The sequence below is a fragment of the Camelus dromedarius genome, chromosome 14 (assembly GCF_036321535.1).
Source record: "Camelus dromedarius isolate mCamDro1 chromosome 14, mCamDro1.pat, whole genome shotgun sequence".
Classification (NCBI taxonomy): domain Eukaryota; kingdom Metazoa; phylum Chordata; class Mammalia; order Artiodactyla; family Camelidae; genus Camelus; species Camelus dromedarius.
This window is the reverse complement of record NC_087449.1, coordinates 47,868,114-47,893,803: the sequence shown is the minus strand read 5'-3', so window position 1 is coordinate 47,893,803 and position 25,690 is coordinate 47,868,114. Positions and strand designations below refer to the sequence as shown.

The 25,690-nt window shown below is 49.4% G+C and overlaps 1 protein-coding gene across 5 annotated transcripts in view; it reads right to left on the bottom strand.

The window, feature by feature from the left end:
* Nucleotides 1–623: 623 nt before the first annotated feature.
* The window catches only part of PHC2 (polyhomeotic homolog 2), a 97,840-nt gene continuing 72,773 nt past the window's right edge, over nucleotides 624–25,690 (bottom strand). For 4 of the 5 annotated variants that reach the window (XM_031464679.2, XM_031464680.2, XM_031464682.2 and 1 more), the window contains 6 exons: nucleotides 10,376–10,578; nucleotides 8,535–8,664; nucleotides 7,573–7,687; nucleotides 6,366–6,507; nucleotides 5,168–5,444; nucleotides 624–2,002 (listed from right to left, as the gene is read on the bottom strand). In XM_031464679.2, the coding sequence (XP_031320539.1) occupies nucleotides 1,848–2,002; nucleotides 5,168–5,444; nucleotides 6,366–6,507; nucleotides 7,573–7,687; nucleotides 8,535–8,664; nucleotides 10,376–10,578 (1,022 nt within the window). In that variant the 3' untranslated portion in view covers nucleotides 624–1,847. Of the gene's footprint in view, nucleotides 2,003–5,167; nucleotides 5,445–6,365; nucleotides 6,508–7,572; nucleotides 7,688–8,534; nucleotides 8,665–10,375; nucleotides 10,579–23,339; nucleotides 23,497–25,690 lie in introns of those variants that run through there. The other variant, XM_031464683.2, reaches the window with a different exon arrangement.

Below are 25,690 nucleotides of genomic sequence, written 5' to 3'. Positions count from 1 at the left end.
CCTCCAGGCTTTCCAGACAGGAGTTACCAAGGTATGGGCATTGGCTCTTAAAAGTCCCCCAGCTAGTTTCCCTGTGCCCCGCCGTTAAGAGACTGACTGTGCAAGTGGTCTGTGTCTGGAAGGCGCCTTTTCCTCTATTTGAGGCTTAGGCGTCACCTCCTTGAGGACAGACTCAGTCTGCTATTCCAACATCCAAAAAATGCTCAGGTGTTGAGTGAACTGAAGCCATCCCAAAGGCAGTGCTGGACACAGAGCTGCAACCACCAAAGGTGTCTGATGGGGGATGGAAGGGTCTGAGCTCTGCTCAGGTGACCTAGACATTATTGGTCCCACAGTGTCATGTCTCTCGGTGGGGATGGTGGGTAGTGGGGCTCAGAGTTGAAGGGGCCTGGACCCTCCCACTCCAAGGGACACCTGTGTGAAGCAGCATCTGCTTTTCTTGTGTGAACTGGGGCGAAGGGCAACCTCACACGAGCCGACATCGGCAAAGCATGGAGGTTATGCTGTCCAGTTAAGGTGGTCGTCCCTCTCCCAACCCAGGGACAACCCCACCCCTTACAGGTGAAAAGTAGCCATTCAGGATCAGAGAAAGGCATCCCCAGGGGAGAAAGGCACAGAAGGAACAGATTTTACAGATTTATTTTTAAAAAACAAAAACAAATGGTTAAAAAAGTCCTTCATTTCCAACCCTGCCTGGGGGTGTGAGTGGGGAATAAAACAGGTGGAGAAGGCCGCCCACCCTCCCCCCGGGGAGGGTCCCACTCTCCCCGGGGGCCTGCAGAGGACAGGGCAAGTCAGAGGCAGGCCCTCGCCCTTCCTGCCCTGCCTCCTCCATGGGCAGCTCACATGGCTGCCAGCAAGTTCCAGAGGCAAAGAAGCGAGGGAGCCAAGGCCCAAGGCTGCCTTCTTCGCCTCAGTGGCCCCTCCAGCTCTTCTACCCTTAGACATTCGCTCTGCCCACCCCTGGGCTCCTGGCCCACCAGCAGCTTTCTTAATGCCATCTGTGCCACAGCAGGGCAGTCAGGGGGACGTCACAGTGTGGGGAAAGGGCTTCGGAGACACCTCGACAATCTGGAAAGGAAAATCTCCTAGTCGTCACTGCTTTCTGACCTTGCCTCTCTGCACTGAGGCCGCCCTTCTTGTGTATTCCCCATCCTGAGGCGGAGTGGAGTCCAGGACAAAGCACTAAGTGGCTGTTTGCTACAAAACACCTGGAGAAGCCAGAGGGGGGCTCGCGGCCTGTCTGCCAGTCCAGGCTCCCACACAGTCATACAGTCACACACACAGCGTTAAGGCGTCTGTGCCAGCAGGCGTGGCCACACTGGGCCCAGCTTCTCTCTCTCCACCTGCAGAGGGTAAAGGGGGAGAACCCTTCTGGCTGCTTCAGAAACAGGCCAAAGTGGGAGAAGCTGGCAACGGAAGAGTCAGCCAGGCCCGGAGAGAGAAGTGGAGGAAGGCGGGCAAGGGCTGCCGAGGCCTCTAGCCAGGCCTGATGGCTGCCCCTGGAAGTGACCCAACTCAGGTTGGGGAGCCCTGACCATATACCCCCTGGAAAATGGGGGACAGAGAGAGGGGAAGAGAGAGGGGCTAGAGTATTGGGACTTTGGAGGAAGCCAGTGCTATCAATATTTACAAGCATAAAGCCCCATCTTCTGCGCCACCTACCTCTCTGCCCCTCCCACAGAAAGAAAGGCCCCTGAGAGCCATCGACGAGGTGCCGAGACCTCCTCCCCAGCCATGCCCCACAGGGAGGGCCCTTCCCTCGACCGACCGCCCGTTGCTGGGCCCCCAGGAGTGTCCGCTGGCTCTACTCAGCCGGGGGAGGAGCCCGGGCGAAGGCGCCGGCCCTAGGAGTCCTTGAGCATGCTGATGCGTGCGTAGATCTTGAGGGCGGGCCCCAGCTTGATGTTCATGGCGCTCATCAGGTGGTCCTCCTTGAGCAGCAGCAGCGCCTGCCCATCGATCTCCTGGGCTCGGAACTCCTCTGCTATCTCCTGGCAGCCTGAGGGGATGCCACCAGAGACAGGATCAGTTAGTCACACTCGGCAGCCACCGCCCTTCAGGGGCGTCATCTCACTTGAGCCTCGTGACCACACCCTGAGGAAGCTGTTGCTGTTCTAACTTTACAGTCTGAGAGAGGCCGACTGACTGACTGACTGACCCCAGGCAGCCAGACTCCACGGTGGTCCTGTGACCCACGCCTCCTCGTTCAGGCGTGTGCCTGTTCCCACCCGTTCAATGAACCGGGCTGACCCGGGAGATCGCAGGTGTTGCGGAAGTGATAGTGCAGGATTGCCTAGGCTACATCATCAAGGGCACAGCAGCTTCACCCCGGTCTTTCAGATAATTTGTTTTGGAGTGAGCCAGCCACCATTCCGTGAGGACACTCAAGCAGCCCTCTTGCCCACAGCCAGCCCCTGGGGCCATGTGAGTGCAGCCCCTTGGAAGGGGCTCCTCCAGTCCCAGCCCTCAGATAACTGCAGCTCTGGCTGCCACTGCAACACAGACCCTGTAAGAGACTCTGAGCCAGAAATGCCCCACAAAACCCCTGAGATAAGAAGTCATTATTGCTTTAAGCCACTAAGCTTTGGGGTGATCTGTTTCACAGCAGCAGATGACTGATGCAGATTCTGGTACCTGGGAGAGGGGTGCTGTCACACCCAAACCTGAACAATGTGGGTGTGGCATGGGGTAGGGGCTGGAGGACTCTGAGGAGAGTGTCAGTGAACGTCTGAGGTGCCCAGAGAGACGGAGACATCTGACGGCCTTTGAGGAAACTGCTGGAGAGGCTTAAAGTGAGGAAAGTGTTACTGGAAACTGGAAGAAATGGGATCCCTGTTATGAAATAGAAAATTGAGCAACACTATTGCTGGCGTTAATCTGCTAAGAGTGAGACACCTCCTGAACCCAGTGCTCCAGCCAAGGAGACCCCAGGCAGAAAGCCAGGTGCTGCCCGGCTTCCCACTGTGGCTGTGGGAAAATGTGAGGACGGACGAGGCTGAAGAAAACTGGAACACAAAGCAGCCTGGATTTGTGGTTTTGAAAATCCTCAGCCTCTCCAGATGCAGATGATGCTAAAATTGAGAAACGGTTTCTAGGCAAAGACCAGATCGAGGACACAGTCGAGAAAATACAGTGTAAAAATGAAACTGAGGGTGTGACTTAAACCTTGTGTTAAGTCCTCAGAAAGCTCTAAGGTGCTGCCCCAGAGAGCTGCTGGATCACAAGGCTCCCTAGGGGCTTTATGGGTGTGCCTCACAGAGCTTCTCCATTCAACAGCCCGGCTCCTAAGACTATTCAGGGTACTGACCCTCAGCTTCAGAAGAAGCCTAATGTAGAGAAAGGCTTGTCCTGAAGACATTTTTGGATATGGTTCTTGTCTAATGGAGTGAACCCCAACAAAAAGCCCACAAAGATTTTAAGAGAACAGTATTTGCAGAAACACTGCTCACTTGGACTGAAAGGGTCAGAGGTCATACAGAACAAAAGCAGCACTGAAAACCCAGGCTACCTTTAAGAGCAAAGGAAGTATGACTCAGGGTGGAGCCAAGAGTGAAAGAGAATCACTCCAGGCTTTGAGTCCCAACCAAGGCAAGGCCAACACGTGCCCTGGTAGGGATCAGTGACTCCCACAGTCCCCCGTGTTTGCCCTTCTTGACTGGGCGTGTCTACTGTGGTTCCCCTGTGCCTGTCCCACCATATCCTGGGCTTATGGAGGGAATGGATAACCTGTTCCTCGTTCTCAGGTCTTCAGATTCAGAGGAGTCGTACTTGAGGAGCTGGACCCAAGAGCCTCATCTGTGCCTGGACCCAAGTTAGTGGATGACATCCTGGACTTCAAACCACTTCTGCAATGGGACGAGACTCGTGGGGACTTGGGTGGGGGGGGGGGTGAGGGTAATTTGCCTGAGGGAGGAACATGAATCAGTGGGATGAACTGATCAGCCTCCAAATAGCTCCCAATAATCCTTGCTTCCCTTTCATGCCTTCCTGAGTCCCTCACGATGAATGGGGTTGACCTGTGTTATCTGTAGATATTATTGGGGTGACAGTATGTGACCTCTGAGCTGGATCGTGCAGGGCATGGTGGGTGGTTGCCCCTTGCTGTCTTGGATCACCACTTGTGGGGACCGCTGGCTGCCATGTCACAAGAACACTCAAGCATGAATGTTCTGAAGAGACCCACGTGGAGAGTGACTGAGGCTTCTTGCCAACAGCCATGCCCTCTTGAGAATCATGTGAGCAAGGCACCCTGGCAGAGGACCCAACAGCCCCAGTCAAGCCTTCAGATGGCCTCAGCCTTGGTGGACACCTTCATCACAACCTCAGAAGAGTCCCAGTGGCAGAACGGTGCAGCTGGACCACTCCAGAATTCCTGACCCTGGGTGCCTGTGTGATAACAAATTTGGGGGATACAGCGATAACTAACCTGGCTTAAGTGGCAGAGCCAGGATTTCGGCCCAGTTCTGTTTGACTCAGAATTCCGCTCTTAACCCCACTCCAGTCTCTGAGTAAACAGGCATATAGTTGCCACCAGTATCTGACCCGGTCAGTGGCGGGATGAGACTGGCAGGAAGAACAGTGGAGAAGCTCTGGGGTCTCACCAAAAGCAGTCGTGCAGATGTGAGGCTTGTCTTTCAGGGCTCACTTCTAGACCCTAGCCCATGAGACCACCTGCACTGCACACCCAGGGTTACCGGCGGCTCCCAGCTCCCTCACAGGCTTGCGTGTCTTCATGCCTCTGCTTAGGCTGCTCCATGATATGGTCTCTCCATCCGGCACAGGCCTGCCTGTCTAATGTCATCCAGCGTAAATTTCCTTCATTTTGATGTTCTCCTTGACAGATTTCCTACACTGCCACTTGACACTCCTACCAACCAGCCCCGAGAGACACAGAGTTGGGCATGTCATCACCTTCCAGAGACCCCGTGCCCGTGCGTACCTGTGTCGGACTACAGCCACAAAATACTACTTTCAGTCTGTGTTCTGAGCTGGAATGTAAGCTCCTACAGGCAGGAACCTCGTGATACTCATCTCTGCACCCCTCTTCCTGAACCTGAGTCACTCACTGAACTGCCCAGTCTCTCCTGGTGGTGGGCAGTGAGGTCTCTCACACCCTCTCATTCCCTGCTGTTCCAGGCAGGTGTGGAACCTCCCAGGGCCTTACCTGGCAGAGAGCGGATGAATTCGTAGACATCCTCCACGTTCCATTTGGTGGGCTCACTTGGCAGGAAGTGGTGTCCCATGCCCACTAGGTCCCGCATGTGCATGTCAGGGAGCTCCAGGTCCCGCTGGCCTTGTCGCCGGCGGGAGGTGGATGAGCTGGCTGAGATGGGTGACAAGGGTTCCTCATAGCTTGAGTTATCTGAGCAACGGCTGGAGTCTTCCTGGCTGTGTGTTAGCTGCAATGCAGCAGTAACTGAAAGGGGTACAGTGCCTGTAGGCTGGGAGCAGAGACAAACAGTTTTCTTTAGGATGGGGGAATAACCATCTCTAGCAGAGTGATGGGCAAAGGCGGGTATATTCGCCCTTTTCTATGTGGTCTGCTACTATGTATCTTTGAATTCTAGATCAAAAAGCATCCTTTGCAATGCTCCTCTCTGATCCTAAGCAGAGTTAGTCCCAGTACTGGAGCATGTACCACACTGCACTGCAATAATCTGATTTGATGTCTGTACTTTCTTCTAGATGTGGGGTTTTAAACCCAGGCCCTGTGGGTTTTGGGGGATGGTCTATGAACCACCTGAGAGCATGTAAAATTTCCTGTGTATGTCCATTTTGGACCACAGCTTTCATCAGATTCTTAAAGAGGTTTATGACCAAAACAGTAACAATAAGCAGCAAAATACACTTAAGAGCTGAAGCATCACGCTAGGCTGTGAGTTCCTTTAGCACAATTCATAGCTTTAGTGCCTAACAGAGTTCCTGCACGTAGCCGGTGCCAAAACATGCTTAGTGAACAATGCCCACGCCCCTGGTAGGGACCTTCAAGGAGCCGGCGCTCTAACGTTCAGAGGCAACAAGGGGTGGAAGGAGATGGCGTCGGCTGCCTTCTCCCCCAGCCCTCCGCGTAACACAGGAGCTGAGTGGGCCAGCCTGTCTCCTCACAGGGCCAGGCAGGGAAGCCCCACTTCCACAGCCCCAGAAGTCAAAGAAGAAACTAGAAAAAAGGGGTAAAGTCAGGGCAAGGTCACGGAGAAGGGAAAGATGAGCACCCGTGGGTCTAGGTAAAGGGACCTATGAAGGGACAAGGGGAAGGCTTGACCTGATGGATTATGAGAAGTGAGTACAGGAGGGAGCACTGACGGCAGCAGCAGCAGCAGCAAAGAAAAAGCAGTGGGCATCCCGGCTCCGCCAGCCCTCACCTGCTTCTTGGTATCCTTGGTGAGTGTCGGCAGACTGGTTTTGCTGGCCCGACGGCGGTTGTGGGTCGTGGCTCCCGCCTTCTGCAGCTTGCTCCGGTCTGAGTGGAAAAGGCCCACTCGTTTGGTGCATCCCACGTTGTACCTGCCAGAGTCAGGGAACCGGGGAAGTCAGGGCAGTCGCAGGGCGAATGGGCCCCAGAAAGAATAAGAGCAGTAAAGGTATTTGGCAAAATTTGAGTCTGTCTACTTGCTCCAGCCTGAAGTCCACCACTTACTACCAGCTGTGTGAATCTGGGCAGGTCCCTCCACCTCTGAACCTGTCTCCCCATCTGGACCTGGGGATGAGACCACTCGCTTTCTGTAACTGGTCTGGCAGTTACAGAGCTAATGTTTGCAAAGTGGGACACACCTTGGGTCATGGTAAGAACTCAGCGCTGCCACGTTCTACTTCAAACATTACCTGTGCCAGGAAACCAGCGTCCACTGTCCTGATGGAGAGTGGCCTGGCAAAGTGCCACAAAGGTGCCGGGAGGACCTCCAGCACAGCCTGAGGGGAGGAGGGCCGGGGAGAGCCTTACTCTAGCTGGTGTGCAGAGCACCTCTGCCCGGGGGCCCCGGGAGTTCTTCCCCTCGGGGAGCTCGGGGCCTCTTCCAGCTTGGTACAAAGACCAAGGGGCTTGGAGTCAGACTGGTCTAAGTCCCCAGCTCTAGGACTTCAGGCACAATATGTCTCCTTTGTGCCTCAGCTTCCTAATGTGTATGAAGGGCACAATGGCAACACCTGCTGTGAGATGAGATGATGTAACGCGGGTCAGCCCCCGGGCACGGGGACCTGTGCACGGCCGGCCTGCTGGTTTTTACTGTGCTCATCAGCCTTCTAAGCTGGGTGAAAGCTGGCGAAGAGGACATGTGTAACCAGTGCAGTGGCTCTGGGCAAAGCTTCCAGCGGAGGCTGAGGTAAACCCTAAGGAGAGGGAGCTGCAAGGGCAGGTGCTGGTGGGCCCCAGGAGGGCCAGACAGGCTGGACACTGCCTCTTTCCCTTGGACTCTGTGCCGCTCTCTCTCTGACCTTCTCATGGGAGTTCTCTGGTGAATGAGTGACGTGATGTTGCTTCCAGGCGGGCCAAGGAAGTAGGGAGCTGGACCCCAGGGAGCAGTCCTGAGCAGAGGGAAGGGCTGGGCAGGGGACTGGGGCCGCAGCTCTCACCTTTTTGCACAGGCCATGGAACAGAAGCGCTTGGAACGCTTGAACTTGTAGGCAAAGTCCACCCGGCCACAGAGCTCACACTTGAGTTTGAGGGGAGTACCCTCCTCTTTGGATTCTGAAAAGCATGAAAACTGGTCATCAGCGTGGAGAGGGAGTAATTCCCACCCCAGGGCCTCTCTACTCTGTCCTGCCTGTTCCTTGCGCTCCCACAGCCCTGCCCGGCAGCCGCAGCAGCTTGGAGAAGGCCAAACTGCTTTCGTCATTGTGTTTGGAAAGGCTATGGCTTTGGCCCTGGAAAGAACCCAAAGGTGTCCACAGATTGCCCTGGACCCTTGACAGGTTTTTCTTTGAAGGGCTGTGAGACAAAACACAGTTGGGAAAATCAGTGCTCCCCTTTATAACCCCGGGAGAGTGCAGGAGGCTCAGAGGGAACACTGCTGCCATCACACTGATTTGGAATCACCCTGCCCTTCCCCGAGGTGTCCAGTCAGCTGCCAGCCTGGAGAACAGAACCCAGGAGCTTGGCAGCCTCTGCAGACACCCTGCCTGCCCCCATTTAGTCCACAACCCATGCGGCAAGTGCAGCGCCTGCCTGGCCACCACTGTGCCTGCGAGCTGGCCCCTGTCCTGAGCACAGGCTCCTGAGGCTGTGGGTGTCGGGGGCACGAGCTGCCTGGGCTACAGTCCTACAGCTTGCCAGTGATTCACGTGGGAATAGCGACTCCTGGAATCCTGGGGCTGGAGGAGAGGCAGGGAGAGACAGTTCCCTGGGGGCAGGAGCTCCTGCCTACTTTCTAGGGACAGGGCTGAACAGGCACCTGGGGAAATGTCCAGTCGACTGACATGTTCACACACTTCCCGGCTCAGAGCCCCTCCGTGGACATCAGGAAAGGACTTGCCAGCCTTGCCTGCGTCCTGCCCAGCCCTGTCAGAGCCCTAGCATCCAGGGTCTGAGATGCTACCTTGCAGATAGGGCTCTTCCATCTCTGAGTCAGTGGTGGTGGTATGGTCCTGCTGCGGAAGTTTCTCAGGCAAGAACCCCTGTGCATACTTCTTCTTGAGATTCCCCACCAGCAGGGACGAGCGTCCCACCTAGAGGACAAGGTGACACGGAGGCCGTGAGGGTCAGGTAAGCACACTTCCTTGCTATCAAGCCTCATCAAAATTACATGTAAAAAGCACCCAGGCGCAGATGCCAGCCCCCGTACCACCACCTAAGTACACCCCGCTCAAGGCCTGTTTTGCTGTTTAGCTCATGAGGCAAGATGCCAACGGCCATCAAAATACAGGGATGGAAATGGCTTTAATCCAGGACCAATGGATGGCTTAGAAGGTCAGGAGAGCATCTACTCTTCCAGGTATCTTGGGGGCAGAGATGAAGGCAGGGACCAGGTTTCCCACACCGCCAGAACCACGGCCAGGCCCAGGCCCCAGTGCCCACACGTCACGGGGCAGGAACACAGCTGAGGCCGTGTGTGAGTGAATGTGAGAGAGAGAGACTCAGCCGCCATTTCTGGATGTCTTACTGTTCTCTCTCTCTCCACTGCCCTCTCCAAGCCAGATGGATAGGCAGCCACGGAGGAGGAGAGGAAAACGCGGATGCTGGGCCCCACCATAAAGCAAAGGCCCTCGGTGGTGCCAGGATCCTGCATGGGCTGGTTCACTCCTTTTGTTGCCTTTTGTTCAGGCAGCCTGGTGGCCAGATCTCTAGGGCAATGCTGGGCTGCTATCCAATCTGCATCTACCCTGCGAGATCAGCTGGTTCTGGTGTTTCCCCAGGAGACCAAAGGGAGGACCTACTCTAACAAGGGAAGGGACGTGACAGGGCTAGAGCTACTTATAGCCGAGGTGCTCCTGGCTGTCTCTGCCACAGGCCTTGAGTGACCCCCAGAGGGAAAGTGGACAAGAACCTATCTTGGCATTTTTGTCTTTTGGCATTTTAGAAGGGCAGGGCACCCAGCTCAGTTAATCAAGCTTTGAGGCTCCGGCTGACTATTCAGACCACTCATGGATCCAAAGAATGTACAAAAGACAGATGGCATCCCTTGAAGATGCTGTGGCTCTACCAGCCAGTTAACTTTATCACGAGAGGGGCTGGAGCGCACCTGGCTCTGGGCTCCTCCCACCGACAGAGCAGGCCACCTGTCTCACAGATTCACACTGCACACCATCAGCTCTGGGTGCTGTGTTCCAGGAAGCCATTTTCTTGATTCTTCTGTATTTCCCCTTGGTCTTACGCTTTCATTTGAGACACCTGATGAAGTGCCTTTTTCTGAAGTGCTCCTTACTTTCCTCACTGTCCCCAGAAAAGAAGCTTTAGGCTATAATTCTGTTCTCTTATCTTTCTTTCAGATAGATCTTGAGAATTCTCTTCTACACAGCTTCCTTTTGCTCACAAACTGGTCAAAGTGTTGCCATGTGGGGGTTTAGGCATTCAAACCTGAATGAGGTCTCATTTCCCAAAGTCCATCATCCTGCACCAAACACTCCAATGTGAACCCCCCTCTAACCAAGGGGGTCTCACTTCATCAGGCAGGGCCACAGCTGAGTCTGTGTGCGGAAACCTCTAACCCAGGGGCCCTGCCGATTATTCTTAATCACTGACCCCTTCTGGACCTTAGGAAGACACTCAGTCCTAGAAAGAAAATAGCTCTGACATTCCTTTGAGGGGAGATTAGCAAGGAAAGAGCATTATTTTTCACATTTTCAGAAATTTTACATGGAAATGTAAAAATACTCTAATACACATCCAAAGTATACTTATAAAAAAAAAAAAAAAGAGGGGAAAAGAAGTAGTCCGTACCGGGAAAGGCTCCGCCCCCTCCTGGATCACAAACCCTTCGATAACATGCGTCAGGATTTGGGGTTTCACAATGGCCTGTGGTGGTTTATTCTCACCATTCTGGGGGGCAGTGCCGGTGATGCTGGAGGCAGAGTTTCCGTTCCCTGAGGTCATGCCGGGGCTGCTGAGGTCGGTCAGTGCATGAACAATGCCCTGCCCTGTCTCTGTACAAGAAAAAGCAGGAAAACACAAGCAGGGGAGGTCAGAACCAAGTCCAGGCCAGCGGAAGGAGAGCGGGGACTCAACATCTCCCGGTTTTTCCCTTGGAGCCAAATGTCAATGCAAACCGAGCAGGCCCCTCCCTCAATGACCCATTCAAAAGCAGGACGGTTTCAAGGAACACGCCACCAAGTGTGACTAACTACAGTCAGGTCTCCAACAATGCAGCTCATCAGCTGGCAGTGTTTCAGTGTTTCTTAATTTCCCAACTGTGCCAAGAAGAGTTTGACTAGGTTAAACAGGCAGGAATTCTGTCTTTAAGGAGCTAAGACCTTGGTCAATACTGATCTGGACAAACAAGTTAACATTCAGCTCAAGGGAGAAAAATGTATTCAAGGTGATATCTAAGACAGGATGAAAAGCTGAACTAGGCTTGGGTGTGATGGGGTTTGAGGGAGAGAGGTTTGGGGAGAGAAGGGTTAGATTTTAAGTGTGCCATGAAATGTCAAAGTACTGAACCCCAAGTAAACACTATAATGTAGATCTGTCTATCAGGAGAAACTGGTTATTTGGGATCACTGCATTAAGATACATGTGTATTCTACTTCTCCAGCAAGGAAGCCACAGGCAGAACTGAGGTTTTCTATGCTGCTTCTGCAGGTCCAGTTCTCAGCTCCCTATCCAGTCTTGTCCTCAGCCAACCACAGACTCTGCCCTTCCATGGATAGCCTTGCCTACGTTCTCCTCTCCAAGGGCCTGCCAGCCTTCATCTGAAAGGCTTGCCGGAGAACTCCAAAAAGTGTGACGAGGTGCCTGGGCAGAGCCAAACCACAAAGTATCTCCTTTCTACTTCAAACAGCACCTCTCATGAGTTGCTTCACTGTTTTAGAAGCAGCTCTTATATCTTCACTTTTGTAACTCTCTCCTCACCCCTTCCCAGGGCCATTCTCTACCACCATCAACTGTGTGAACTGAGGTTGCCCTCAACCTGGAACTTCCTAAAAACGAAAAAGAAAAAGAAAGAGCGAGCCACTTCTTTATTGCAATGAGCCTATTAATAGTAAGCATAACCCAGTGTGCATGTATGTATTACACTCCTTAAAAACAATTTCAGTACATATATTAGTTATTTTTGCACAAAATTTATATGAGGATGCTCTTATTTCAGGTTAAAAATCTAAAAATCCCACCACAGAATAGGAATTCACCATGTCTAATTACGTAACATGGAGAAATCAAAATAAACTCATTTTAGGGAAGGTTTATAAACTGGTTCATTTTATTACCAGTAGTCCCAATGGGCAATAAACCAGGATAAATCTTTTTTTGATGAAAGAGTTGGCCATGACATACACCTTCAGTACTCAGACCTCTATAATCAACTATAATAATTCCAGAGATGAGCAGATGTCACTTAAGAGATGTGATTAATGAGATTTTTTAAAATTAATTTTTGTTTGAGACACAGTCACACCAGCAAGTTAGAAAAATTCCTTTAAGTGTTTATAGTCATTTGAAAAAAAATTTTTTTGACAGTTTTGACTTTTCTATAGAGATGGAAAATTTCTCCTTTGGAAATCAGTCTTTCTAAATTGTATAGGTGTTTGGGAACTGAAAACAAAAATCTTTCCTTAACAATCCATGAATAACTGGGAGGGCTGAGTTAATTATACAATCAATCAAATTAAGTTTCTTTGCTTTTAAATTTTAGGTATTTAAGTCTATATTTATATCCCTACATTCTCTGTACTTTTATTTTAAAATATCTTAAATATGCAAAGAAACAAATCTATATATTATTTAAAATGATGAATAAATGTTAAACTAGAAAGCTTACTATGTAAGTTAAAATTCTATCTTTAGATGATGACTATTTCCTTCTAATTAGAGCCTAGTAAAATATCCCCTGGTCTCTAATCAACTACAGATTATAGAATCACAGGATTAGAAAGTCTGGTTCAACCCTCTCCCAACGCTTGACCCTTCTCTGTAACAGCCCCACCCAGTGATTTTCTGACATTTACTTGAATATCTCCAGTGACAAAAGAACTCACTACCTCTGAAATTGTTTGTTCCCACCCTGGGCAGTTCAATTAAAAAGTTCTTCCTTATAATGAACCAAAAATTCTACCTTCTGTAGAATTCTGGTTCTATTCCTCAAGACCACACAGAAAAAAGCTGCTCATATTTGTATAATGGGCAAAAAACACAGGTTTAGAGACTGGTCTCTATCACACAAGTGAATTAGGGGCAAGTCCTCACCTGTCTCTGAGCCTAAGTTTCTCCAGCTGTAAAGTAAGGACAATAATAAGACCTACCTGCTAGTGTCGCAATGAGAAAGTGAAAAGCAGGGCCCTGTCAGCGCACTAGGAAGTGCTCAAGAAATGCTCCTGGTGCACGAAGGCTGTCACTCCAGGCCACAATTCCTTTGCTCCTTCAACTATTTCTTATATAAAAGGTCGCAAGTTCACAATCACCCTTGGTCTACTTTGCCAGTATCTTTTAAAGTCAGGCACTCAGTCAATACTAACATAGTATGTCAAGTGTATTAAGAGATCCAGTTGGTAAGATTTTTGTTTTCTTTTGAACACAGCTGCATTGCTTGCTGAGCACACCAATGGAGGGAAACGAGTGACTCCCTTGTTTTCATTTATAATACTTCTATGGGATTAATCCATTCTCCTCTGAATTCTGGGATCACAACTGCCTCCCGCTTTTCACTGATATTTATCACCAAACAGCTGCTGATACCCTGTCTCCTCTTCTCCTTGCCCCCCAGCCCCTTCCCTCCTGTCTCTCAGATCTGTGCCTGCTAATGTACACTGCAAGACCAGGGATAGCTCTTGAAGTCAGTCCTTCCTCATGCCCAACACAGTAGCAAACAGACACTCACCAGCTCAGAGGCTACAAAGCCAGTGCTTAACTCTGGGAAGCAAAGACTTTTTTGGAAGCAAAGACTTTTTTGGAGTCCAAGGTTTTTGTTTTGTTTTGTTTTGTTTTTTAAAGGATCTTATTAATAAGCAAGAGAACAAACTAATAAATCCTTTCACCACAACATTAGAAGTCATCACTCTCCATAACTCTGGGTTAAGTTACAGGAGAGACATGATCCAAGGGTCGGAAGGGAGAGTGCTTTATGACTATACAAAGATTTTGCAGCTACTCTGCTTCGCAGTTATCTTGTAGGCCAAGACCTCACCACCTGCTTTAGTAACAAAGGAGTTTGGGCTATTTCTGGAATGACCAAACACAATCTCACCCCCTGCCAAGCTCAGCACACTGAGATTAATTTAATCTGCTTCCCGCTCTCCCAGACTGCTTTGCGGCCTGCTTAGGGGAAAGCAGCTTAAACTTGCGGAAACCTGCCCTGCTGGCCCTGAGGCCAGATGAAAGAGACAAAGAAATACTCTATCTTTGGAATTCGTCCTTACTCAATTCCCTTGACCAGTCCCGAGGCTGTAAGTGCTGCCAGGGATTCCCACAGGTCTCAAATGCCTTCATACAGTTGGGTACCTGGATCTGAAAAGTGGAGGCCAGGACACCCTAAGTAGGAGAGGCTGCAGGAGGGAAGTAAAGCCAAGCTTCAGTGGTGGTTGGGGTGGGGGGAGGTAGAATCTAGCCTTTAATTGAAGCTGACCACAAAGGGCCAAGTATTCTGATCAGAATGAACAAAGCCATGTGTTCCCGGGGAATCATTACATAGTATATGCCTCCGCCTCTAGATTGCCTCTCAATCCCTGGTCTTGTAGGCTCTGGCAGAAATAGCCCTTCTAGGGACTAGATAAAATAAGAAGGACCCTCGGTGGCCCCATATGTGAGATTATCTGCTGCAGAGCTGGTTTCCTCTGCTGGGCAAAGCAGATGCCTTCAGGCTAGGGTGTCTGGGTCATTCTTGTATCTTCGGGGCAAACTCAGTGTCCAGTTTGTGACAGTTGTTTAAGGGCTGCTAAACTGGAGAGTGTAGGACCTGCGGCCTCAGTCTTCACTGCTGGCCGAAGAGCACAGGTATCCCTGGTCTTCCAACAGCGACCTGCCACCAGCTGACATTTGTAAATCACTTTGAGGCGATGACTGAGAGTAGCTTGGCTGGTGCCTGCCTACAGGAGGGGCATTTCAGGTATCTCACTATAAAAAAAAGAGTTTAGAGCTCCTTAGCCCATTTCTTTATTTTTTTTAAGTTTTTTTTTGGGGGGGAGTAATTAGGTTTATTTATTTATTTATTTTTTAATGGAGGGACTGGGGATTGAACCTAGGACCTTGTGTGTGCTAAGCATGTGCTCCACCACTTAAGTTATACCCTCCCCGCATTTCTTCTCTTTAGAGTGGAGACTTCTTTGGCAGAAGGGAGACACAGCATTAACTCATCCCCAAAGGCTGGAGCTCTGGATTCCCTGGCCCCTTTGAAACATTCACGTGGGCTTCAGGCATTTGGAAAGGCACGATGACCTCTAGAGGCAGAGGCTGGAGGCACCTATAATAGCGTCCACCCCCAGGGCGGGTAGGTAGGTGTTGAGAGGTTGAGCTCTCTTGCCCACTGAGGACACAGGTCAGGCTGGCCCCAGTTTGCACGATCTGGGCCATGTCAGACCCAGCTCTGATGTTCTTTACAAGCACAGATAAGATCAAAATCACCAGTTATGCTGAAATATGGTTCAGTACTAACATTTATTGCCAGTATTCCAGATGACCTGGTCATTCGATCTGTCCCTAAAATAAGTAGCCTTGAAGACCTGACTTCAGAGGAAACAGAGGGCAGAGCCTCTCTTTCCACCCCTCAGCTTGGCTAGTGGCTATTTCCCCTTTCTCTAGACACAAGGAGAAAGGAGTATTTTAATTTACAAGACTTCTAACTACCTTTGCTTCCGGTAGCAGGAGGAAGACAGAGCTAACAAAGTTAATGAAGGATTTCAGGAAGCAGAGCAGGTGATAACATGGATCATTTGCTTGCAGCAGATTCTGCTCGACAAATGGCAACACAAGGTCGCTTATACAACACAGAGCATTCTCTCCAGGCCGCTGGCTCTGAAGTCCTGCTCACTGTGCGCCACTGTGGCCAGGAGGGGACAGCAGGATTCCTGAACAACTGCCTGCTCTAGAGAGACTGAGTGGAGCACCTGCAAAGTGATGCCCAGGGAAGTCATGTCCTGGAGGCCGAGAGCAGCTGATGCAGACCAGAGTCCACCTGGTGCGAGCAGCAGGCACTAACAGCACAACAGGCTGAGGGTGGAGCCCTCTGGAAAGTCTGCAGCAGCCCTTTACAATCTCATTAGTTATATTTGGGCCCCTAAATAAATCAGTGCCACTTTGAGGTAAAATATCTCATTAAGCACCAATTTGCTGAGAGAGAGTGGAGCGGGGGGAGAGGGAAGGAGGAACGAAGGCTCTATCCTGGGACCCTGACAGAGCTGTCAACTAAAGAGATTCATTTGGTTAATAACCTTCTTTAAAATGCAAATATACACCTGTAGTCATTCACACCTTGCTGCGAATCACGACTCAGAGAAGCAAACAGCTTTTCTCTCAATTTAGGGACAGAGAGCTTGGTGGGAGGGGTGGAGGATGAAGAGTGAATATTTTGGATCAGGGGCCCCAGATCACAGAGCACTGGAGTTAGAAGAGTCTAACAGCTTAATTTTCCAGTGGGGGTAAGCGGCGCATAGTTAAAACTGTACATTTTAGAATCAAGGCAAGAGTGGAAGGCACCTAATTTGGAAGACAGTACCTCCTAAAACACATACAAAAGGAGCTCTTAGAGGTGGGAAAATTGTAGGTCCCTTCCCACCTGGGTCTCCAGAGAACCAGAAGGCAGGAGGCGCCAATGCCAAATGTTTGCAATTTTTGCAATTCTGCTAAGGACTGTGCTGTCAGACATATAAGAAGCCCTTGCTTTGAGGACACACTGCAGGCTGTGGCTCTCACACAGGTGCCATCACCACCCTGCCCCTCAGAGCACCTCTGTCCTCAAGGGCAGCTCCCGAGAAGGGAAGAAAGAGCTGTGACAGGAGGATCCCTTCCGGGTGCTTTGTGAATCACAGAAGGGACAGGCCCTGGGCCCACACCCGGTGTCTGCAGGGGGGCTGGCCAGCACAATGAAAGGGAGGCTGAGCCAGGTGGCCCCAGACGTGCCTCAGTGTCACTGCAGAGTGACCCTGTTGAGTCTGGGTTAAGAGGATTGGAGAGCAGACAGGCTTCCTGGATCTTAAGCATCTGGGTCTGTTAGGGAGGGCTCCTCCTCCTCCCAGGAGGCCATTACCATACAGCTGACTTTCATGCTGTCTCTTAGGACACAGGCAGAGAGAGTGGCCCTCCTGACTCACCCACAGTCCCCAGCTAAAGTGTACATAAGCTGAATTGTAAACAGCTGAATCTTTTCCAAGCGGCCACCCCCGGCTCTGGAGGAAGAAATCAATGGAGTGAACAGCCACCCTTCCCCTGGGGCCACAGATGCCGGGAGCGAGGGGGTATTTCCAAACAGCTGTGGGCACTGCTCCCCGGCGGGGGCCGAGGACCAGGTCATAATCAGCAGCAGCACCTGCACAACCGCTGGGTGACTTCCAACAGGACAGGTCAATGTTTAATACGCGAACTGACTGCAGGGATCCAGGGAGTTTTCAAAAAGAGCTCGACTCACTGGAGCCAGTCCTGAGGTATCCAGTGCCAAGTTGAGGACTCCCAGATAGCCTCACATCATAGTTCTTCAGCAGACACCGTGACAGCAAAAGGTCTGGAAGCAATGGGAAAGGCTCTCCCCTAGAGACCTCAAGATCACAGAAGACCAGAGGAAGACTGACAGAGTGGAAACAGCACCGCTCTGGGTCAGACCTGGGTTCAAGCACTTGGTACCTGCTCTGAGCCTTAGTTTCTCCATCTACAAAAATGACGATCATACTGCCTATCTTACTGTGTTACAGTGACAGAGTTTATATATGTGAAATGCCTGGCGCTGACTACATTTAGAAGCTGTGTTAAATAGCAGTTAAGACTTCGGGATCAGGGAGACCCTAAGCTTAAATCCTAGTTTGTAATCCCAGGCAAGTTACTCTAGGCCTCAGTTTCCTCATCTGTAAAATGGGGTACTTATCCCATCTCATATGGCTGTGGTGAGGATTAAGTAAGATAATGCAGTTACAACTCAGTGGAAGAGGCCTGACATGGCTGTTGGAGGGCTCGCATCACTGAGACCCAAGAAATTAGGAAACGGCCCTAGTCTCACTCACACTGAGCCCGGCCTCTTGCAGCCCCAGAGCAGAGCTGCTCTGTCACTGGCCCAGACTCAGGTATCACTCATGTCTCTCAGAGTGTCCTGTCCTTGCACTCTTGATGTCAGCCTTCAGTAAGAAATCTTATTTCCACTTTGACAATGACTACAAAACCAGGGAAATGCACCTGCCCTTCAGGGCCGACCACACGTGTCAATTCACCTTCAACAGTCGTTAATCCTAAAGACAAGACAACCAACCACCAGATTCCCTTCCTATGCAGTTCCTTCACAGAGAGTCCCGTGGTATCCCACAAAAGAACCCCAGAAACCAGAAAAGAGAGAACTTTGGAACAAATAAAGAACCACCTTTCCTAGAGAATACTAAATGTATGGACCTTAGAACACCAGGATGTGGTTTAGCTTGTGAAAAGAAATTAATTTAAAAGGCTGAAGATAAAATCATGCAAGATGGATTTAATAATAGTTTAAAAAAAGAACCAGAAATGTTTAGAAAATCCCCTAATTATTTTCAGGTTGATAACAAGGAAAGGCCATCATTTTGCCTACGATGCCTTATTTATTTACCAACTGCAGGAGCACTAATCTTCTTATAGGGGTGAGAGCAAGAGTGAGAAACAGGAAAAGGAGAAAGGAGAGAGGAAAGAGGGAAAAGGGAGAGTGAGCGAGTGCAAAAGTGAGCTAGAGAAAAGTAAGCCTCAGTTATCTTGCCTATATAATGGGGTAGATAACATTTATCTTGCAAATTAACCTTCCTGGTAATTTCTGCTCTTAGAAAACATTGCCCCCTTCCTTTGGTAACCATTGTTTAAATTTTCAATCACTCTACTTTGCTATCAATCAGCTGACAGAAGAGATTAATACTGATTACTGGAGGCCTAGAAGTGTGGACTTCATCGATTTTTTGAAAACTAGTATTTGATTCACATTAGTTTTGTTTTAAAGTGTCATTTGCTTTGATTATTTTAAAATGTCTTAATATAGCTGTGTAGATTTAGGCCACATATGGATGGTTTCAAATATGCTAAAGAGATCAGTAACTCGGGATAATTATACAGTATTTGAGACATAATAGCCATGCAACCGGAGCTTTAAAAATAACTCCAGCAGTCATGAACTCTCATTTTCTTGCCAACAGTCTCAATATTCAGCATCAGGCCTGCTCCCCCTAATCTACTGGAGAAGAGTTGGTTACGACATGGCATCTAACAGTCATCTTAAGAGAAGCTATGACAAATTTCATTGCTAAGAAGACAAGCATCCAAGAAACAGGTTTTTTGCTTTAACGAAGATCATAATAGCAAACTGGGAGTCTCTTCAACATCTGGATTCATCTTAGAACACTGGCAATCCCTATTTAAAAGCAATCATTTCTTTGGCAGATGTAGAAAGAATGTTCTCTTTTACACTTATCTAAACTAAAAAAGTCATTTGGAAATTGAAAGCATAGCAAAGCACAACCCTTTTCACTAACTATAAACAATTTGGAAGGGGAAGGAAAAAAAACCCAAACCATTAAGTTTACTATGCTGGCCTAGATGGTCTTATAATGAATCACATAGCAATAATTTATTATTAAATTATATGCTGTGTTTCTTACAATACTTTTTAATCTTCAAAAATGGATCATTCTTAATTGTATAACTCTTGATTAACTATAAAACAGCCCATTTCTTGACCATATCAATTACATTCTACTTTTGTTACTGATGGGGAAAAACGCCAAGACAGTTGTCTTGGATAAACAAATGGTTGATTACTTTCCTAACAATTCCCAAAAGGTCATAAAGTTGAACTAAAGATGGTTTGCTTGAGTTTCTTTACAAGTGTCAAATCAGTGTTCTGATGTAGCTTAATTAAAACTGAAAATTTTAAATAAGTCAGTGCTTAAAATGAACCCTGCATCTATTTGAATTGTGAATAAGTAATCTTAAACAGGCACACTTTTAAGAATTTTTAACAGAACACATCCTCAGAGTCTTTTTAACCAGTGACTCACATTGTAGTATAAATCATATCTTAAAAACACTGAAAACATAAATCGGTATACATTCATACCTCTACCTTGAGGGGTAGTCTGGCTTTGATTTCCATCAGACAAGGTGCTAAGTCACTGCAGAGAGTCATCTCTGTTACTGGTACAATGGCCTCATGAGAGGAGATTGCATAAGGCAGCCAGTCCTCACCCTGCTTTTCCACGGGGGTGGAAAACACAAAAGCATCTCTACAACCACTTTTGTGAGATTCCTCCTGACCACAGAAAATCATCTTCATCTTCCAGTTGCAAAATGGCACAAAAGAAAGGGGATAAAAGAGAAATCATGCTTTTATGAAGGCTCCTTAGTCTCGTTTCCCCACTCTAATCTCTGGTAGATCTGTCTTTCCAGAAGAGAATCTTTTTCAGGACAGAACCAAATCGGTCTGGAGAGTAAATGGCATCGCACAGCTGGGAGAACTTTAATGGAAACTTGGACTGACCCAAAGGAGGAAAAAAACCCCTGGCAAACGTCATACTAACACGGAGCAGCACTACCAGTACTGGAGCTGCCATCCTATTCCTGACTTTTTTCTATTTAAATTTTATGTGGGCTTACTGATCCATGCTAGCTGACAGTGAAGGACTTGGATAGGAAGGGGGTGAGCTTGGCAAATGGTTACCAAATGCCTAGCATGAGGCCCAAAGCCCAAAGGAGGACAGAGACTTAGAAGAATCTAAGGTTGACAAATTACCCTCTTCATACATTCACAGCAGGAAAAAACAAGAGATGAAAAACACATTCACAAACTCACAGGGAAAGGTTCTTAGTTCTGAGCTAGTAATCTTTTTTTTTTTTTTCCTGAAACAAGAAAACCTAGGGGAGGGGCAGCCTATGTAAGAGCATGCAAGACCAGAGGCAGGAACAGTTCAACTTTATAAAATCATCTATCTACTTGTTCCTTTTAGTGTATTCTCTCTCTCACTGAAAGATCCAGGGGACCCAGAGGATCTGAGACAGGAAATGAGTAAGGCAGGAAAAAGGATGTGGTCTGAAAAAGAGTGGATTCTGGGGCTGAGCCAAAGCAAGTCATAGGCACCGGGTCACAGATGGGGGAAGGGGTCTGGGTGGCAGGAAAAGAAGTCTCAGGATCACTCAGCTCAGTGAGTGAGGAGGTATGTCTGGAGAGGCATAACAATACCTTCTTAAAAGGTTATCCTCCACTGAAAGAAAGGCAGAGGAACAATGGCTGAAGAGACCTACAGCCAGGAGAATCATTACTGGGGCAGAAGAAGGAAGAGCTGGAGTTTCCCCCTTACTTTGAGGGAAGCGGAAATAATATCTACTGAGTGCACCTGACAAAGGTAAATCAGAAATTAAGCCAGGACCTGGAAGAGAAATGGAAAGGGCTGGGAGGTGAGCACATGATGAAATGCCAACATTCACGAAGCATCTACGTGCCACCTACAATAAGATAACAGCTAAAAAACAAAAAGGAAGAAGGTGATTATGACAGCAGCGGCTGCTCATGAAAATGCAGTTGGACAACTGAGAAACCAACTCAAGAATAGAAAAGTGGGCTAAGGAACTGCCTACTTTCTCAAGATTAATGCCAGCGAAAAAAGGCATCTATTCCTCCCAGTGTGTATGGACAAGCCTGGAAATAGACTTTGGGTGGGCTGAGAGGCAGCGCTCACGTGATAAGAGTGCCTGGAAAGGGCAGGTGCCACACGAGCACCATTACCCATCTGCTGGGCCCTCTGTGAAACAAGCCAGCCCTTGTGAAGGAGCCAAACCAGAAGGTCTGGTTCCCGCCTCGCAGGGACTGGAACTTAGGTATAGAAACAGTGGGAAATAACAGTGGGAAATAATCAGTTGATTCAAAAGTGTGGCTGTTTCCAAATATAGACCCAGATGTTGAGGCCATGTGGGAAAAATCACATTTATATTAGCCACAGGGCCTAGGACAGTGCTTTACAGGAAGCAGGAGCCTGATGAAGGTGTGTTCAATCTGAGTGCAACCAAAACTATTTAGCTCTGCAGGTATCGTAAGATCCAAGACAAAATCTCCTGCCCTGTAGCAACACAGTAAGTTTGTTTCTTTCCATTCTAGAGCCAAAATGATATGAAGCCCTGCATCCCTTTTGACTTCAACTTAAGCCCTAATCAATACAGACTACCACAGGTCTGAGGCCCTGCAGCGGAATAAAAAATGGGGAGGGCAGGGGGGCAGATATATAGGAACAAGGAAGAATTTCCTTGCCTCATTAGCCCGCAATTTTCAGACTCATCTAGAAATCCTAGCAGTTCCAACATTTGGGTTGACTCAGGAGGAGATGAAAAATCCCAGGTGAATGATAATTGGATTACCCAGCTATGCCCCAGAGCCAAATGGCTGGAAAAGGCCAGGACAGCAGGGTCTGATACAGTTAAAATGGCATTATTTTCTAAACCAAAAATCGAGACATCTGGCTGATAGACAATGGGATGGAATATTTTAAACTGGGGTTGTCCTAGAAAAATCGGGGACATATGGTGGATTTAGGTCGGTAGCTTATATCACGACAAGGGATCCTCTGGGCCCAATATGCTAATGGGAGGGGATTAAAGATCTTGGATGGGACATATTTAAGGGGAGAGCTGTCACTGATTTGTTAAGTAGGAAAAAGAATAAGAGTTATGTCTGCAGACGGCACAGGAAGAAGGTCACCGTTCTAGGTATGGAGCAGGAAGGAAAGGAAAGTTGATCAGAACTGAAAGTACGTCAGTGAAATCTGTTCAGGTATCAAAAGCAGCCTTGGGGGCAGGGATGGTGAAGGTTGGGATGATCGGGGTATCACTGCCACAGACTGATATCCAACAATACAGGAGTCGGAGGCTAAGAGTCCACACTGTAGGTCCACCATTAGTTTGCAACCTGACCTTGGGCAAATTATTTCCCTCTCTGTGGACTTCAATTTAAACAGAGAATCTCACAAATCCCGATTTTAATGTAAAGAATCAACAATACAATATTCCTTCATTTGGCATGAGGAGAGAAAACGCGCTTCTAAAAATGGAAGAGAGGACAGACACAGAACAGCTTGTCCCTTTCCATCCAATTAAAAACCTCGTGAGACTGAACTAGATTAAAAACAAAACTCTCCAGCGAACCCGCAGGCCCTCTAAGATAGGCAGTCCCCAACCAAAGGGTACAGAGGACGCCAACAGCTTGTCCCTAAACGGACGGTCCATCCCCGGGAAAGCGGCGTCCAGGAGGACGGAGGCGAGGGTGGGGTGTGCGGGGGATCGGGGTAAGGACGGGGTCACACGGAAGCGTTTGTCACGCCGAGGGTGACATAGCGGCTGCCAGGGGAGTGCGGGGCAGGCAGAGTCCTCGACGAGGGAGGGAGGCGCAGGACACCTCCCCGGCGCCGAGAGGGCGAGAGTCGCGGGCTGGCACGGCATGGCAGCCGAGTAGGCCCGGGCCGGGCAGGAGTGGCACCGAAGGGCGGTGCCTGGTGGCCGTGCGACCGACGCGGGCCGCGGACCCCCTTCTGGCGAGAACCCCTCCCCCGCCAAGGGCACTGACCTGTCCAGGGCCCGGCTGGGCCTGGCCGGGCGAGGCCTACGCAGCCCCTCGGCCGGGCGCCGCCTCGCGCGGGGTCCCGGGGCCGGGCGGGCCGCCTCCTCTCCGCCGGGAGCCTCCGAGCCGGGGCCCGGGGCTGCCGCGGCGCATCCGACCGCACCGGCCGGGCCGGCGTCCACAAAGGGCAGCGGGGGCTCGAGGCCGGGGTGGGGGAGCGGGCGGCGGCCGGGTTGCGCGCGCGCGCGGCGGGCGCTCGAGGGCTGCAGCCGCCGCGGAGACAATGCGGCGCGTCCCGGCAGAGCTCCCGCGGCCGCCTCCGCCGGGGGCGGGGCGAGGCGCGGGGCGGGGCATGGGCGAGGCGCGGGGCGGGGCCTCCGGGAGGCGGGGCGCCGGCGCGGAAGCCGGGCCGCGCGCTTCCTTTGTGCGGCCGCACCGGCCCCGCCCCGCGCCCTCCGGAAGGCGCAGCGAGGCCCTAACCTGCGGCCGGTTAGGGACGTCGGTTTCGGTTTAGGGAGGCTAGCGCCGCGGGCGCCACGCTGCCTTCTGCCCTCGCCGGGTCAAAAGTCCCCCGTTCGGTGGTGGGCTGTGATCCCGCCTCGACCAGTTCGGAGGCAGGAAGAATAACGACTAGCAGTAATTGAGTGCTTAATATGTGTCAAGCCCTACGAGCATGCACACTCCTCTTAGTGTTCACAATGACCCCACAAGTAGTCATTATCCTCCCCACTGGGAACTGAGGATCAGGGAGGTTAAGTAATGAGCAAAGTGACCCAGTTACACCTCCATAAACGGGGATAATGCCTACTCTTTAGGCTTACTGTGAAGGTTAACTGAGGGCATTTATACAAATTGCCTGTAGAGCCTGGCACACAGTTGGAACCCAATAAATGTTACTTCTCCTCCTAAACCACACCGGTTTAAACGGAATTGTCATGGGGAAGCACATTCATTCAGTAGCTATGCTAGAACTTGCGAGACACAAGTCTCACTGTCGCCCCTCCCCACCCAGCTTTATTCTGAATAGACGACCCGAATTTCTCTCTCCATGCTTGACTTAGATTTCCAACATTTTCTCCTATTCTTACCTTTCTTAGCATTCCTATCCCCACCTCTTTCCCCTCAGGCCTCATCCCCTTTTCTTTGTTTTCACATTTTACATTTACTTTATATTCCCTGATGGTTTACTTTGCCCCTTTTATCTTTTCCCTTTTCCCTGTCCCCTTTCTTCCCTTCTACTATTTTTCAAAAATTTCAAACCCTTTTTAAATTAATATTCACGTTTCCTCCCCCTTTCTGCCTTTGCATTTCTTACACTTACATTTTGTTTTATACGTGAAGGTAGTAACACACTATTGAATACTCAACTTCTCTATTCTGTACACATGCCCACACTTCCCTGCCTCCCTACCTTGACTGTACTAGTCCCTTTTGGAATGCCCTCTCCCCACCTCCACATGTCCAGGTCCTACCTATCTTTCAAGAACAGTGGTTGGCAAACCTTTTTGTAAGGGACCAGAGAATATTTTAGACTTTGCAGGCCACGCAGTTTCCATTGCAGCTACTCACCTCTGCTATTGTAGCAGGAAAGCAACCACAAACACCACTACATGAAGGAATGTGGCTGTGTTCCAACAAAAGTTTACTGATGGACACAGAAATTTGGATTTCATATAATTTTCATGTATCACAAAATATTCTGAATTCTTCTGATTCTTAAACATTTTAAAATGTAAAAACTGTGACTAGCTTGTGGGCTGTACAGAATTTGGCCCTTGGGATGTAGTTTGCCAACCCTTGCTCTAGAACAATGCCACTTCCTCCCTGCAATCCATCCTGATAACCTCTACTTGGCAGTAACTTTTCTCTTAACTTCTAAAGCACCTAGCCACAATCTTTTTATGGCATTTATCCTATTCTAGTTTTTACTGTATTTTTTCCTATGCATTTCTCATCTTTCCCAGTAGACCTTGAAGGCAGGGTTACAGACCTGATTTCTCTATGTATTACCTCCCATCCCACAGTGCTTTTGCACAGAGCAGGCATTCACCATATACAGAATGGATATTTAAACCTTGGGTGGTTGACAATTGTTTCCACTGTGTAAAACTTACTTTTTTCATGAGCTAGTACCTCAGGAGCAGGATGCTTTGTTATGTGTGTAGCATCTTGATTAGATTTCAGAAAGAGATTTTTGAGAGCTTTATAGACAAGACGAAGAACGGTCGGCAAATGTCAGTCCATTCAGGGGTTGTTGGATAACAAATACTTGAGCAAAGACTGTTGTTTATCATCAAACTGCAGACGGGGCATGTGTCTTCACTCAGGTCCTAGTCAATATTTCTATCAGCAAATTG